The 16,306-nt window shown below is 52.3% G+C and overlaps 5 protein-coding genes across 5 annotated transcripts; all 5 read right to left on the bottom strand.

Moving 5' to 3' along the window:
* Nucleotides 1–498: 498 nt before the first annotated feature.
* On the bottom strand, nt 499–1,256 carry SCP_1701620 (hypothetical protein; the record flags this gene model as incomplete). The annotated part of the gene is made up of 2 exons (XM_027764949.1): nt 499–615; nt 672–1,256. The coding sequence occupies 2 exons, from the start codon at nt 1,254–1,256 to the stop codon at nt 499–501; spliced, it is 702 nt and encodes a 233-aa protein (XP_027620750.1).
* Nucleotides 1,257–1,755: 499 nt separating this feature from the next.
* Nucleotides 1,756–5,401, bottom strand: SCP_1701610 (PLC-like phosphodiesterase; the record flags this gene model as incomplete). The annotated part of the gene is made up of 10 exons (XM_027764948.1): nt 1,756–1,844; nt 1,907–2,321; nt 2,377–2,510; nt 2,571–3,035; nt 3,103–3,268; nt 3,326–3,618; nt 3,683–4,151; nt 4,201–4,371; nt 4,423–4,811; nt 4,858–5,401. 10 exons carry the CDS (start codon nt 5,399–5,401, stop codon nt 1,756–1,758), a joined length of 3,135 nt encoding a protein of 1,044 aa, XP_027620749.1.
* Nucleotides 5,402–6,390: 989 nt separating this feature from the next.
* SCP_1701600 (hypothetical protein) lies at nt 6,391–8,583 on the bottom strand (the record flags this gene model as incomplete). Its single annotated transcript, XM_027764947.1, has 11 exons — nt 6,391–6,527; nt 6,589–7,034; nt 7,094–7,105; nt 7,165–7,203; nt 7,252–7,512; nt 7,568–7,768; nt 7,823–7,933; nt 7,988–8,025; nt 8,087–8,226; nt 8,275–8,373; nt 8,445–8,583. 11 exons carry the CDS (start codon nt 8,581–8,583, stop codon nt 6,391–6,393), a joined length of 1,623 nt encoding a protein of 540 aa, XP_027620748.1.
* Nucleotides 8,584–8,812: 229 nt separating this feature from the next.
* Nucleotides 8,813–11,009, bottom strand: SCP_1701590 (hypothetical protein; the record flags this gene model as incomplete). Its single annotated transcript, XM_027764946.1, has 11 exons — nt 8,813–8,955; nt 9,011–9,450; nt 9,514–9,525; nt 9,585–9,623; nt 9,673–9,933; nt 9,991–10,194; nt 10,254–10,364; nt 10,420–10,457; nt 10,518–10,663; nt 10,723–10,821; nt 10,874–11,009. 11 exons carry the CDS (start codon nt 11,007–11,009, stop codon nt 8,813–8,815), a joined length of 1,629 nt encoding a protein of 542 aa, XP_027620747.1.
* Nucleotides 11,010–12,565: 1,556 nt separating this feature from the next.
* On the bottom strand, nt 12,566–16,008 carry SCP_1701580 (hypothetical protein; the record flags this gene model as incomplete). Its single annotated transcript, XM_027764945.1, has 12 exons — nt 12,566–13,467; nt 13,518–13,592; nt 13,649–13,841; nt 13,895–14,112; nt 14,176–14,534; nt 14,585–14,637; nt 14,737–14,839; nt 14,882–15,239; nt 15,292–15,345; nt 15,411–15,571; nt 15,620–15,868; nt 15,920–16,008. 12 exons carry the CDS (start codon nt 16,006–16,008, stop codon nt 12,566–12,568), a joined length of 2,814 nt encoding a protein of 937 aa, XP_027620746.1.
* Nucleotides 16,009–16,306: the final 298 nt, after the last annotated feature.

Genomic DNA, 16,306 nt, shown 5'->3' with positions numbered 1-16,306 from the left:
CGAATGCCACACCGCGTGTATGAAGCACAAACGAGATGTACCATGCTACTGATCTTACATCTGTCGCCCCTTGAACTCTTCTTACTCCTTTCCTTGGTCCACTCTCTGAGTCTTTGCCTGCTAGCCGTCAGCGCTACATCCACGGGACAAGCTCACGTCTACTGGCCACCTTCGCGGAAGCAACTGTGACTGGGCCCGTTGTTACTCAGTGGCTCTTCTTCAGTACGACTGTCCACCGAGTTTCCCCGCCTTGCAGTGTTTGTGGTAGAGTCATCTTGGTCGCAACCGCCTGAATCCCAGCCTGACAAGCGAGAAAGCCGGCCGGACCAGGCTCATCGGCTTGCGGGCATCGGAGCCAGCACTCGTGCTGTTACCGCTGTTCTTGGTGCTGCTGTTGCTGTTCCTGCTGCTGTTTCTATGTTTAGTCTTGTTCGTGTTGTTCCTGTGGGCCACACGACTGCTACTGCCACTTTCCTTGCCGCGGTTGTCTCTTCTCGTTCATCGACGGCTCTCCACACGGGCACAATCCCTAGTCAGGTGTTCACCTGAAGCCATGTGCTGAGTAACTGCAGTATTACTGAACTTGCTTTGAGCTTCATCGCCGAATACTACATTCTACGGGAAGCAACACCATCAGATCAGCTTATGGCCGCACAGTGGACGGTACTCACTGGGTGCAGCGGCAGTCTCCTGGAATGAATATCCGCCTCTCTCTGTGCATCCAACGAACTGCAGCGTTCCAACATGCTCGATGGGTTGCAGTTCCGCGAACAGGCGTTGCCCGGGGCTCCAGCGATCCCTGCGGACCTCTCGTTCTGTAACGACGTGTTTGGGAGCGAGTAGAGGTCTCGCAAGTCCTGCGGTACCGGCTTTCGCCTGGGACGCCTGCGAAGTCCGCGCAATTGAGGGAGGGAGATATGGAGCGGGTGTTCTGGGGATAGTCTCATTGCCCGTGCTATGACCAACCGAAAGGAAGGGTATGGCTCGAGCGGCGCCTCCTGGCGGCGTCTCCACTGTGTGTGCTCCTGCGCCTGCTGGTTTGTCGTCCGCGCGGGGTGCTTGTCATTCCTCGCGGGCTCCGTGAAGCTCTGAATACTAGACTCGACGAGTGGCCTCAACCGCGTGCTAGCCACAGTCTCGACCGTGGTTTTGTCGGACGGTCGCCGGCGTGTCTGGTTGCGGGTGAGAAAGAGGAGGAGAGTTGCACATTTTGTGCGTTTTGCTTTCGGGGTAGTTGATGGTGGCCACAACTTCATGTTGGTTTTCTAACCTACTTTTCTGTGCTTGTGTCTACGCGACGCGGTGCACGTGATCGACGCGCCTCAAGCGCGAGGCAAGCGAATAGGTTCAGTGCGCCCGCTCTGGCGCAGGTTCTTCCCACCGCCTCCGTCTCCCAGGTTCCGCGGCGGCATTCCCTGAAGTCGAGTGAGTCCAGTCAACCATGTATTCACCTTACACAATCGTTACTATTCGCTGCACGATGTGAAGACACGGTTGAAATGAGTTGGTTCGAACAGTCCCAAGATGCGATGACATGTTACACGTATGGCAAATATATAGGTATTAGTTACTGTAGGAATGCAAGTCAGGTGAATTGTGGTGTTTGAAGTCCGATGTATGGGTGACAATGATGGGAATGCGAGGTATTATACAATGGCGCTGGAAGCTGGAGAACACTGACGAGCGAAATGGGACAGTATAAACACGTTGAATGAAGGCGCAGCTATCAAAATCTAGAGAAACAGCAATAAACTGTCAAACATCCCGAATATTGAGCCGAACGAACAGTGTAGAAAACAGATACTGCGACAGCTGTGAGTCGTGTAGCGGGAGGTGTCGATAACCTAATCAATGTCCATTAGCCACGCATTCCAATTCGATCGTATGCACGCACTACCGCACTCACCCATATTCAAGCTGCCAAGGCTGGCACAATACACCGCCAGTGGCTCCTCTTCGAGCCTGTCCTCCTGCTTCACAGTGAACCGCACGAATACCAGGTCACGCATGTCCCCGACGAGGTCGAACGGGAGGCTCAGGCGCTGTTCCCACACCGGGTTGAACCCATTGTTCTTCACGACGCTCGTCCGGCAGGTCACCGTCCGTGCGGGCACCTGTGTACCAGCCGCGCCCGACGACGGCGATGGAGTCTGACGAGACTTTGAGCCAACGGGAGGGAAAGTAGCGGTAGCGTGCGGAGATATGTGCAGCCAGTCTGGGATGTAGATGGAGACTTCGACTAAGGGGTCCAAAACAGTCTTTTCTATAAGTTCACGTCCAAGTGTATCTTTTGGCTTGGGCAGCTGCTGAGCAGAGATTATCTAGCAGAGATGCACATGAGTTGGCAGTTCCACAGATCGACAAATGAATACATACAGTGACGTCGAGAAAGTGATTTGTGCGCTTGCTGAGCAGCTGCTTGTCCGTGCTGCGCAGCGCCAGCGGCTTCAGCACATAACCCGTCCGTCCGTTACGCTGAAACATTGCGTGATTGATCATGTATCCCAAGTCTAAACAACCCGCAGTCAGTATGCCCCACCTTGCCCACAGCGGACGTAAACATGTCTCACCAAATGTCTGCCAATTGATCGCGACCAGCTGCGCCCCAGTCGCCCAAAATCGATGAGGCTCATAGTTTGTGGAACCAATGCGCGTGCCCTTGGGGTATATCCTCACGAGATGCCCGCGATTGTGCTTCACGAGATCCATTGTACTGCCCTGCTTCATGATCCGGTTCGCCGTCCTTTCCGAAAGCGAGAAGACATGCACGGGGGCATACGCCTCCTTCTTATTCAACCCCCGGCACTTAACCCCGACCGTATACACAAGCAGCGCGACCAGGGCCAGCGACATCCGCACCTTCACCTTCTGTTGCGGGGCCGCGGGCGCGTCCAATGCCTCCAGCCGGGGTGAAGTTGCAAGGACCGCGACGGAGGAAGATGCAAGGGCGGAGACAGAGGAGAGCGCAGAGTCACTGCGGGGCGTCCTTACCCGGCCGAGGACGCCGCGCGCCTTCTGTAACTCCGTTTTCAGATCTGCGTGATGACAATCGCATCTCATGAGATGCTGTGCTGAGAATGCATCGGAGAGCAGAATACGCACCCTTGATCACCTCTGCCTCGTTCTCACGGGCCTTCCGCCACTCCTGCTGGACCTCGCTCGGGAAGTCCGAATCGGACGCGGACATCTCGGTAGAGGACGACTCGGTGTCGACGCTCACCTCCTTCTCGCGGATGTTATCCGTATCTGAGACGTAAAGATTTTTCGCCTGCCGTCTCCGTGTCACCTTATATCTAGCAGCAGGAGATACATCGCTAGCACGCACCTTCAACAGAATCTTGCCCTTCAGCTCCTCCGGGCTTGGCAACGCGGTGATTTCAATGCGGCCATCGATCGGCGCACGCACGAGAGCCGCACCGAACTCCTCGCACATAATACTCGCGATCATGTCCTGTTGCGGCATCGAGCAATGCACCTCCGCGGATATGATGACTGGATAAGGTGACACGACGAACGCGTATTTGGCGATCGCGATACAGACGTCGCGGAGCGGCACCTTGGACGTCAGCGTGCGGCCATGGTACACGACCGGCTCTGCGTCCCCATCGTAAATGTCCACTACCGCACATTCGCAATACTGTCAGTAATCCGTGGCTCTCCGACTTGCGATAAAATCACTCACGCTCGACGCTCCGACAACTGTGCAGCAGCGCGCGGATATATCCCTCGACGGTGCTCGCGCCAACCAGCTGGTGGCCGACGAGGTAAGTGTTGTGCGAGGACGCGATGAAGTACTCGGGTAGCGGTCGCGTCATGTCATGACAGATCTTCCCGTGCTGGTCGGCGAACGCCGAGTTCTCCGTCGACAGCAAGAACGAGGTGAAGCCCTTGAGGGTCGTAACCGCCGTCTCGATCGTGGGTGAGAGGGAAACTGTCGAGGGGGGCAGGGAGGGAGCGGTATTAAGATCGGCTCCCACGGGGGAAGAGGAAGAAGGAACGCGCTCTGTTGATTCGGCAGGCAAGAAATCGGACTGGACAGACAAATCGAGCGAGTTCCGTAGGGAAGAGGACGGAACATCTTGAGACTCGTCTGTAGGGCTGCTTGCAAACCGCAGGAATACACGTTGCATCTCTGAATCTCCCAGAGACGACTACGAAGATGACTACCCGAGAATGGACGAAGAAGTAAAGGTAACGTACCTTCTGCGTCGACAGCATGAAATGCTCGAACTGGCCATATGTCATGAGCCCGCCGCTGTTTGCCGTGATCTTCTTGTAAAGACGGTCGACTTCAGGGCGGGCTTTCAGGGCCTTCACGAACTGCTTGAAATCATCAAAGTTAAGGTATCCGAGGCCCTGGCTATCCGCTTCCTGCGAAGCACTTGAATAATCTGTCTGAGTATTGATACACAAGTGACATACCTCGAACCTCCTCATCAAGTCCTCCTTGGACGGGTTGATATTCAGCCTGCGGCACATGCGCTCGACCGCCTCGAAGTTGAGCTTCTGGTCCTCTGTCTCGCCACCGGCCCCACGCCAGAACTGCTTCTCCCACACCGCCTGCCGCACTTCCGCGTACCCCAGGCCGCTCATGAGCTTCTGCCGCACCGCGTACAGCCGTCGCAGAGTGGTGTCCCACAGGTGGAACACGTCACGGGTCGCGGCGATTAGATGCAGTGTCTTATACCCGCCGTCGAGCACGTAGACGATAGTAAGCCAGCGCTCCTCGTACTCAGCCGCGAGCTGAAATTGCTCGCGGTAGTAGCGCGCGTCTACGCCCGCGCGCAGCTCCTTGATGTTCTCTATCGGGACTGCGGGGATGTAAGCAATCGGACATGATAGATGGTAGAGACTCACTGATTTTCAGCTTCTTCGACTGCCAGACGATCTGACCCTGGTCCGCGTCGAGCCGGAAAACAAACCGCTTCTGCTTCTTGGCAGATACCTTGAGCATCGGCACGCCCTGCTGCAGCAACTGCGGGACCGCAACGTCCGCGACGGGCGGCGACATCGGGGGCGGGGACGAAGTGAGCACCTGGTGCTCAGACAGCTGCTCCTTATCCTCGACGATGGGTAGCTCGGGCATGCTGACGCTCTCGTGCGCGCGCCATTGCGCGCTCTGGTGCGGCTTGAGGGAGTCGGGGGTGTCGCTCCGCGCCAATGAAGACTCACTCCCCGCGCTCTGAGTCGACGTCGACGACCGCTTTGAGCTCGTCGACCGTCGGCGGCCTGCGATGCTCCTCGATGCATCCTTCACCTCCTGCAGCTTCTGCCGAATCGTACTCCCAAGTGTGCTTGTGCTTCTTCCTTCGCCGCCTGCGCTGCTGCGCACGCCCGTGTCGGGCCCCATCGCTTCCTCCGCGCTCTTGTGCGTGAATAGTTGCGTTGTGCCTTTGAGCATATCTGTGTGAGTCTGCTATGGAAGTGGGAGCGGTGGTAGGGAGATATTCAAGGCCTGATTCTTCAAAGACCTGGGGTTTGCCCGCGGAGTCACGGTGGAGATGGTATGAATGGTAGCTCAAAGTATGACATGGTGCTTATATCTTAGGAGCTGACCCGAGATGAATACCAATGCAACAACACGAGGAATATGTGGCGGTGAGTGGTCGCAGGCTGATGAAGGTAATCTCCCAAACGCAGACGTCTGCTTTCCCCAAGGGGGTCACTGCCGAACGGCATATCATGTTCTCGTGCGAAACGCCATATTATCGGCGGCCGCGTCGCGCCTCGTCACTGCGTGCGTGAAGATGCGCACGGACTGCTTGCTGAAGTTCTAGATACTATTGTTATTTTTTTCCCAAACGGTGACAATATTATTGGGTATGATAGAAGGAGAATCGGACAGCGGGACAATTTCCTCCTGACAACGTGATGGATAGGGTCTATAAGTACCGCAGTCGTCGGAGGTGGAGGCGGCTTCGAGCTTACAGTAATGGGCGGTAGTGAGTCACAATCTTCTGTCAATGGCACTGGGACTATTATCACGATACCAGTGTCGAGAAAATTGACGCGTCCAACTTGCAATTTACCAATTGAAGGTGAAGAGTTCACGTCGTGTGCTGACTGCAGCAGAGAGAGTCGCCGACAGTGAACGCCAGGGGGTCTGCAGAGGTCGCAAGTGTCAGTTGCCGATGTATAGAATCGGCAGTAGACTTCAAGATCCGTCGAAATTGTCCGACCTCTCGACTAACCCTCGGCGTCAGAAACAAACTAGATGAAGCGCTTGAGTGCACTCAGTCGAATTGCGAGACGTTTGGGCCACGTAGAGCAGACGTTATAAGATCCCTTGAAATTCTGCTAAGAATGGATGAGATAAGTAATCAACACGAGAATCAGATAGCAACGATCCAAGAGCACGGCAGCGAAATAGACAAACATAGACGGGTCAAGTCAGAACACAAACTCGGCATCCCGCTTCCTTGACGAGAAGATCAACGGCTGAGGAGGGTCGTTTTCGTCCTGGTTAATGAGTCTGCGCCAGTTTGGGTCATAGGGCAGATCCCGAATGAGGTCTTGGCTCGTCGTCACTGCAACACAGTCAGTATCACACTTCAATCTGAACACCAGCGGATAACACCGAGCGCATACATCGATTCAACGAGGTACCACATCCGATACCGTATTTCAGCGTGATCATGGGCACCGCGTCCCCGCCCGGAATGCGCTCGAGCATGGCATCGACGTCCTTGACGAGGCCTTGCATGGTGAGGGGCTCTGCACCTGCCTTCTTCGCCAGTTGTGCAAAAAGGCCATCGAGCGAGGACGTCATGTCCTTGATAGTGAACAGGCCACACTGGACGACGCGGAACCGGTACCGGAGGTCCTTTACGCGGGGCATGTGCTCCACCAGCTGCACGAAGATGTGCCTACGCCCGCGGGTGATGTCCCGCTTCAGGTTGAACGCATGGATGAGGGCGTGGAGGACGTATGTGGGGACCAGATTCCGCCACTTGAGCCAGTCAGTGAGGCGTTCGGCAGTCCTAGGGTCGGTTTTCCGCATCTGTTCTATCCGAGCCTTCGTCTTTTGGAGGTCCCTATATCATGACACGGAAAGTCAGGAGAACAAACGGCCAACACCGAATTGTAAGCTTGCCGGCACGTCATCCTATTCCAATAGGCATGTAGGTCAGGTCACAAATGGAGGATTATAATGAATGTGCTCACTTGTGCGATTTCCAATCTGCACGCTGGCATTCCTTAGAACTTCATACAACGTCAATGGGATAGAAACATTTCGTCATGGCAACGAACCAGTAGTACGATGTTGTACACCCCGCACAATGAAAGAGCGTCTTCTGAAGGTCATGTACGCCGCAGTGTTTGCACGTCTTCTGCATCCAATTTTCTGCTTTCCGAGGGTTTCTCATGTCTTCGACAAACCATTTCTCGCCTCCGAGGGCGACAAGTACAGGATGCGGAGGCTGATTTGCACGGATGAGCGTATATCTGAGGTCCCGTTCAGGAAGAAGGCTCGCATTCCTTCGAAGGAATTTGACGCCCCATTCTGTGTGCCTGTTACCGGGGAGTGAGGTCAGGAATGCTTCGAAACATCGGAGTAAGTACATACTTCTGTGCTTCAGGATCTCCCAACTCAGTAAGGACAAGAGAGAGACCGAGGCGAGCTGAGAGGATATTTGGTGTAAAATCCATTATCCTTGTAAATCTGGACTGGTCGGCGGCTTCGAGGACGTGCTCCAGGGCAACTTTCGTTTTGGCTGTGAAAACGCCAGATAGAACTAGCGCATTGGCGTACATTGAGTATAGACTCCTACTCCAGCTGTTATAAACAAGGCAAGCGTTCTCCGACACGAAATGCACGCACGGATTCTCTAACCACGGAACATTACCACTGCCCCTGTGGAAATACGTATCGTTCTCGACGAGCCACTCCAGATAGGGGAGCGCTTCCGACGGGCGATCGATTTCAGGTAGTCTTGACAGCACGTAAGACGAATCAATTGATATATGCCAACGAGACGCAACGTACAACAAGTATTGACAGAGTTTCTGCCTTGAGTTGTATAGCTGCGTCAGCCATTGAATCTCAGCGAAACACACGTGCTTTGTCAGACCAAACCAAACTCACAAGAAGATAATGAGCAACCTCGACAGGTTGGTCACTTGGAAGGAAACCCATGGCTTTTATTTCCCTCGTGGAGCATTTCTGGAAGACCGGAACCAGGATCTTGAGGGTGGAGATGACATCTTCGACCATGTCGGGCGGCACTAAGAGGAATAAGTAAGAATTCAATCTCTGAACGAAGATAGAATTACCGTCAGGTACATGCACATAGTAACTCCATTTCAATAGATTGGGCAAAGCTGTATTCCACTCAAGTGGGTGTCGAATGCTGTCCGGCCCCATGTCATGCACTGACAGAGAAGCACCATTAGGTACGGCAACGACCCCTCAAGGCTTCGTGTACTACGGGAAACTGACTCACGTCTTTTTATTTCTCTACGAACACATTGTATATCAGGAAGTAGTGACGAAGGAAGAACTTGAAGATGGGCTCCATGGAGGTAGTCAAGACATGCTCTTGGTACTATTTGAACGTCCCTGTGCGACTGATTCGGGTCCATTTGTGTGTACAAAAGCAAGTAGTTGCGAGGTAGTTTCTGTCATGTTCTGGTGACCGAAACGTCATGACTGTGACTAGCGTGGTTGCTGTCACACCCAGGGCAGAAACGGTACAGTATCAAGCCGCTCCATTGCTATTCTCCTTCCAAAATATTGAGAAAGTAATTGAAAACGAGAGACTTTCCAAAGTATCGCGATAACAGAAACACGATATTACAATAGCGAGTGTTGTTAGAATTCAAAGGAAAATTCGGTGTCTGGCTTTCCCGATAGAAAATTCATTGGCTTCGGAGGATCATTTTCATCCTGGTTGATCAGCCTACGCCAATCTGGGTCGTATGGCAACTCGTTCACCAGCTTTTGATTAGCCGTCGCTGCAAGAATGTTAGCGTAATTCTAGATCAGCAGGCAAACACTGCCTGAACACACCTCTGTTTATGGAAGTTCCACATCCGACCGCATATCTCAAGATAACCATCGGTACCACATCTCCACCCGGCATGCGCTCAACCAGCGAATCCAAGTCCTTGACCATGTCGCGCATGGAGAAGGACTGAGTGTTCCCCTCCAGCTCCGACAAGCGGGTGTCAAAATCCGCCGCTGCTTGATCGAGGCGAAAGACACCGCACTCGATAACGCGGAACTTGTACCGGGGGTCCTTGACTTGTGGCATGTGCTCCACCAGCTCAGCGAAGGCGTGTCTGCTCCCACGAGTGGGGTCTCGTTTCAGCGAGAGTGCGTGGATAAGTGCATGGACGAGGGGCATCGGGGTCAGGTTTCGCCATTTCAACCAGTCGGAAAGGCGTTGTGCACCTCGAGGATCGTGCTTTCGCATCAGTTCTATCTTAGCTTTCATTTCTTGAAGATCGCTGAGTGACGATGCAGGAAGTTGGGTTCATCTTGTCAAACCGAGAAGGATACTCGGAGCTCACCGGCAGGCATCTCTATAGTAGTGAACTAATCAATTCAAGAAGCAGACAAGAATAGGCAGCAAAGTACACACTTGTGCATTTTCCACTCCGCTCGCTGGCATTCTCTAGAACTTAAGATGACATGAACTTCGGGCATAAGCCTCCAACAAGACGACGAACCAGTAATAAGACGTAGTGCATCCTGAACAATGGAAAAGCCTCCTTTGAAGATCGTGAACACCACAATGGCTACATGTCTTTTGCATCCAATTTTCCGCTTTCCGAGGATTCCTCATATCTTCGTCTAACCACTTCATGCCACCAAGTGCCACGAGAACTGGGTGCGGGGGGTTGTCCACACGCACGAGAAGACGTCGTAGATTGGCCGCTGGCATTAGGCTTGCATTCCTGCGCAAAAATTTGACTGCCCATTCTATGTGTCTGGTATAGTCCCGCGTGAGTACATGACAGGGAGAAGCCTGAGTGCGACAGACTGACTTCTGGGCCTCAGAGTCAACCCCCAACCGGGTAAGCACAAGAGCGAGACCAAGGCGAGCCTGAATAATATGCCACGAGAGATCCAGAGTCTTTGAAAACCTCGACTGATCTGCCGCCTCCAGTACATGTTCAAGGACAGTCTTAGTTTCGACCGTGAACGTTCCAGATGAAACAAGTGCAGCCCCGTACATAGAATAAAGCACTCTAAAGATGTGACATCACTGATTTAGAAATCACACGCACTCCGATAACACAATACGCACGGATTCTCTAACCATGGCACTTCACTGGGGGATCTACATAACGCCGAATCCACATCAATAAGTGACCTCAGATAGAAAACAGCATCTGAAGGGCGGTCAACATCTTCCAGACTTGAAAGTGCTCGTCAACGTGTTCACAAAACTAGACAAAGGACATCAAACATACAGCAAATATCGACACAATTTCTTCTGTGAGTTATACGTCTGTATTGTGTACGGAAATTGATATTAGTGGACATTGTAATTCGATGGAAATAAATATACTAGAAAGAGTCTAATTGTAGCAATGTTCATGGGTCGGTCGCTAGGAGATAACCCCATGCTAATGATATAAGCATCGGGACATTCGTCAAAGATTTGAAGCAAGATTTTGAGACAGCTGATAACATCCTCTACCAAATCAGAGGGTGCTGAGAGACATACCATGACAAGTCTTCAGCCTGTCCACATGCGGCAGTACAAGACTTACCATCCTCGACATGGATGTAGTAACTCCATTTCAGCAGGTTCGGCACTGAAGCATTCCACTCAAGAGGATGGCGGACACTATCCGGCCCCATTTTGCGCACTGACCTCGCATAATGAACAAATTTAAGGTTTGAGAATCAAGGGGCACTCACATGTTTTTACCTCATCGTAGACTTTCTGTAGTTCAGGGAGCACTGAAGCAGGAAGGATCTCGACGACATCTCCAAGGAGATAGTCGAGACATGCTCGAAGAGCTGGCACTTGCGCATTGTGCGAGTGGGTATCCATATCTGTGCTGCCTGTACAATACAGCGTTTTTATTAGTCTTCCAGGGTTTACGAGTCTACGACAAAGGGAGGACAGTTGCAATCAGAACGAGATCAGGGCGTGCTCAACTCAGTCTAGTTTTTAACGCGGGGGGCTTATCGGTAGGTCCCCAATTTCGTTCGGAGCTTGGACTTCAGGGAAAGAATTGCGTGACCGATCAACTCGCCTGCAAGAGAATGAGTCGGAGCTGGAAATAAGAGAACAAGCGCTCGCCGCAAGCCCACGGCGCGCAGATACTACATACTCCAGGGAAGCGGTCGTTGTTACATTTGAGATATCTCAGTCAAATGGCATGCCTTTTAAGCTGTAGGAGACAAGCAAAAGCACATCCAAAGGGTAACAAGAGAAGCAACTACTGAGGATGGGTTGTGAAAGTTCTGGCTTGAACTTGGACACTGTCACATCCCAATAATTTTGTTCCTCCTAGCATAAGACTGTTGAAGAAATCCAGAAAACTAATTGGGAGTCACTCTGGCTACCACTACCATGGTTGTAAACTGTGCGGCATATTGATATCCCCCACCTAAAATACAGTACTAGTGGATTTAGCTGTTCTGAGGGCCCTGAGGCATGGATTTTCTGAACATACATTCAGTCTACAGACAGTACATAACAGGAGAATGTCCTGGGCACCAGAGAGCTATGAGGATGCGGCAGAAACGCGAGACTTGCATGGGTAGATGAGAACGCGTTTTGACGCGTCGCGTGTGCACGTGATTTGCGGAGATGAAAATACCCAACCTACCGATAAGGACCACCTGGACCTCACATGTACCTTAGCTAATAAGCCCGGTATATACCCCCTGGATTGCCGGGCTAACTAGCCTGAATTATCATATCTCCTGTAGTTGCCAATAATGCGGGCAATAACGCCGCCTCTCCTCTATGCCACAAGGCCTTATGTCATCGCTATCGCGCCCGATCTCCGAGATAGCGTCGGCATCGTAGATAACGGTGGCGCCGGTGCTGATGACGCGCCTCCCGCCCCGGATAAGTCCGGCAGCGCCTCCCGCCCCCTGCACGTGCGCTCCGCGACGCGCGCTCTCTCGCGCTCGTCATGCCCGACGACGAGCGCGAGTATCTCCCTCGTCTTTCCACACTTTTTCTTCTTTCCTTTTGCATGTACGTTCGGCAGCGCCTCCCGCCCCTTGCACGTGCCCCCCGCGACGCGCGTCCTCTCACGCTCGTCGTGCCCGACGATGAGCACGAGTCTCTCCCTCGGTTTTCCACATTTTTTCTTAATTCTTGTTATCCCCCTTTCTGTCGAGCTTAGACATGCTATCCTTGACCTCTATATAGTATTAACACCGCTAGTTAATGTCCAATGCACATTTTCATACTTGAGAACTTTGCAATGTCCAAATTTTCGACATATTGAGCATAAAGGCATAAAGAATCATAGTAAACACTTCTATTCATGATGCGAGATACTTTCTACTAAGTTCTCCACCGGCTCCGTGACCACCCGTGATATGTTGACTAACCTCAGCGGCAACGAGAGGTATAGAACGACGGTCCTACATGGTGGAGACGGGAGTAGTATTCGTAGTGGCCATGGCAGAGGGAGATGCGTATACAGCAGCTGTGGAGATGACGTGGGTGTCGCCCGATGACAGTGCACTGTTCATGGTGACGGCAGTGGCGGAGGGGAGCGCATGAGCGGGAACGATATTGGCGGGAGCATTGCCCGAGGATGGCATGCCGTTCTCGTCATTTGCGGGACCCTTGGCCTTCTTCTTCCTCGGCACACCCTTGTCCTTGCGCGTCGCACGCGGCTTCTTCGTGACAGCCACCAGCTCCCCCCCGACACCTGACACGACATTGACGAAGTCCTGAAAGGGTCCTTGCTTGCGCCGCTTGTTACTCGAGTTAGCAGCTGCATTGGCGGGCCTCTTGCGTGTAGTCGACGCAGTCGAAGTCACCGCCGTCGAAGTCACCACCGTCGAAGTCACCGCCGGCGAACCCAGCAACGCTTGACTATGGGTCGGTACTCCATCGGGCACAACACGGGCTCCCCCGGCTTCATTGGCAAAGGTGTTGCTGTCAGCAGAAACAGTGATGGGGGAGGGTGATGAATGAACCGTGGATAAGTCCTCTATGGATGTGCCATTGGGCGCGCGCAGTGAGACTGCAGTCACAGGAACGGGAAGCTCATCGTTGTCATGGCCATTCTCGAGGGCAGCGCGGAAACGAGAATCATCCCATGTCTCGTATTCCGCACGAGACATCTTGCGGAATCTCGTCTCACCGGTCTCCCATGCTTTGTACAACACTTCAAGTTCCGTGCGAGACCGGAGATCGCTCGGTGAGCAAAATTTTCCGAGGGGCCAGCCTTCTATGACAACAGCGTGCTTCTCAGTGATCTTCTTCTCAAAGTTTGTGTAGTACATCCGCGGTACCTCCACTTCCGCAGCCGCACCTGTCCAGCCATCAGATACAAATCACAAAGGTAGAAGGTAAAATACTCACGCAGCTTGTCATAAATCATTTTGTTGATACGAGCCTTGAGTTCGGCGACTTGGTCGCGAGACCTACTCACAAGACCTACAAGATGGAGTTAAGAGACTTCTCTCGACAGTAAGAGAATTTGAGAATCATACCCTGTATACCGCTGAGACAATAGGACTCCATTTGCATGGCGACATCCGCCAACTGAGTTCTTAAGACAACAGTGAAGAAGTCGGAGAGGCGATCGCTCATGAAGAAAACATGCGGTCTATTGTAGTGGTCGTTGCTCGATCTGACTGCTATCATCAAAATCTCTGTGCCAGTGCGAGCGTGTAATGCCTCGAGCTGAAAATTATTACTTAGCTACAATTATATTTGGATGACATCGGACCACATACCTGTTCTTGAACACTCGCTAAGTTGCTACGAACGTCATGGAATGCGTTGATTGGCACGTTCTGCACGGCAAGTTGCTTCGTCTCGCGTTGATCCTGCAGATTCTTCAACAATGGATCGGTGATAGTGATGCGCTCCTCGGGGGACATTGCATCCCACTTTGCCTTGATTTCGGGAGGTAAGTTGTTCGATTTGTATGCCGTCTGGCCCGAAGGTAGTGCTAGGGAACCAAATCTAGTAGATCAGTATATCTTGATCTACGCTATCAGTAGGTGTCACGGACCAGCATTAAACCTCTTCAACTCAGCACTGAGGTACGCATTCCAACGGTTGGGGGCCCGTTTTGCCCTCGAAGAGCGAGCATCCTGCATGAGTTGCTGGATGTACCAGTCCACGTTGTGACCACCAAGCTCGGCATGGAGCTTCTCGGCTTCCTCCCTGATGTGAGCATGAGCTGCCGAGAGAGCTTGATGGACAGTCACACGGCGCTCCTGGCGCTTCTCTGCTCGCACGGCCTTCTCCGCAGGGGTTCGTTTGACGCTCTTGCGTCCAGCAGAAGAGCGCCAAGGAAAGCGCACCTTTGTGGTGGACACTTTGCGGGCCTTGGAAAGGAGACGGGCTGGGCCATTTTCCGAGGATCTTCTGGCCATGGGAAATTTTCAACGTAGCAGTCAACAGAGGATGGGACCCACAGTGCAAAACACATAGGCAACAACATCACGTGATATATTTCTAAGGACTGTATCTTTCAACCAATAAGCTTTAAGTGACATGAGGGAGGATAAGTCACCGCGTGAACATCGCGCAAAACATAATATTACTGGATCTCCACTTCAGCCCATACCCGGTCCGACGGACCACAGAGACACCATAAGTACTTAATCTCCTTGATCGGCATGCCCTTCGGAGCCAACTTCTCGATGAATTCCTCCAACGTTCCGCTCAGGCTGTATGCGTGACATATTGTCATGTTAGCATCATTACTGTACCCATGAGCTTGCAGGTATGCATCCGCTTGATGCCCAAGAGAGAGAGCTGGTGTCGAGTCCGTGCAGGGTCCCAGCAGCGTCTTCACAATCCCTGCCAAATTTCGAACGTGTTGATAGATATACACAGGTGGAGGACCGGAGGCAGCAGCCGCATATTCGTGATCTTGGGAGTCATCGGAGTGTCGAGCAGAACCTTGACGGCTGCTCCGAGATGGTGTTCCATGCTGCACTGGGGTAGGCTGTCGTGATGGCGAATGGGCACGAATAGACGCATTGCTGACAATAGCGCCTTGACGGGCCTGAGAACGTGCAGAAGGTGTAGAAGGTTGTGCGTGAGAGACGTCCTCAGAACGCTCCACTAGAGATATGAATCAGGATTACTCAATCACCGTATATACTCCACTACTTACCGCGCATGGTGAACTGGGTCTGGAATGAGGTGCTTAAGCTGTTCAGCTGCGGATCTGTGAATCGAATTCTCAGCAGCGAACTGTTACAAGATGATCGGTAACGGTACCTTGATGCCTACCAATGCTCAAGCTATCTGCTCTCTGCTCGCTCAGATCCTTCTCGCTGGCTCCCTTCGTCACCATGTAGATCAGTGCCCGCTTGAATGCAGAGCCATTCTGCTCGGAGATCCGCCTGAAGATGGCTTTTGTCATGCCATTGACCTGGGCTATTGCCTCGGTACTGGCATGGATAAGTACACTGGAAGTGCGAACCTAAGGTAAGACTTACTTGGACATGAATATCCCACTTCTATTCCCATAGACAACACACCAGAAGTTTTGGTGAGCACGTAGAATTGTTGGTGTTACCGAGGATTGATTGATCAAGTCGACGATCGCCTCGGTAGTAGTCTCGTCCAGATGCTTCAGTGGTTTGACGACATCATTGAATCGCTCGACATCCTCGGCTTGTGCTTGCGTATGACACTTCACCAAGACCGGAAGAGCAGGGGAGAATTTTCCACCACTCATAATTGGCCTGTATCTTGTGAGTATCGCTCCCGATACCCATGGTTATGCCAAAACTCACGGGGTATCCACAATCCCAGGCCGCTGTCCTCCAAGAATGACGTACCATCCTCGAGATTCAATTGTCGAAGAAGGCAGAGCAGTTTGCATTGGTGAAGGAGAGTCAATGCGGAGCAGTGAGTCGGGATGAGGTGTGATGTGCATTGACAAGTGGCTGAGACTAACCACAGTTTCGCAGTACGATCGACGCGACTCAATGATTGCTCAAGCGGATAGTACTTTGGCTTGCTCGCCCGTGAATCCACCTGCCTACATCCTATCACTTCGTTATCCTCACATTATAATTATCTTCAGAGTCTCAATATCTCTCCTGTACTGCTATGATAGATATATATTTCTTACGAGAATCTCAGTTGAATCCAAACACAAGTCTCAATTCCAGAATGCA

This window comes from Sparassis crispa (genome assembly GCF_003851025.1).
Source record: "Sparassis crispa DNA, contig_000016F, whole genome shotgun sequence".
Classification (NCBI taxonomy): domain Eukaryota; kingdom Fungi; phylum Basidiomycota; class Agaricomycetes; order Polyporales; family Sparassidaceae; genus Sparassis; species Sparassis crispa.
This window is presented reverse-complemented; position numbering and strand designations above follow the sequence as displayed.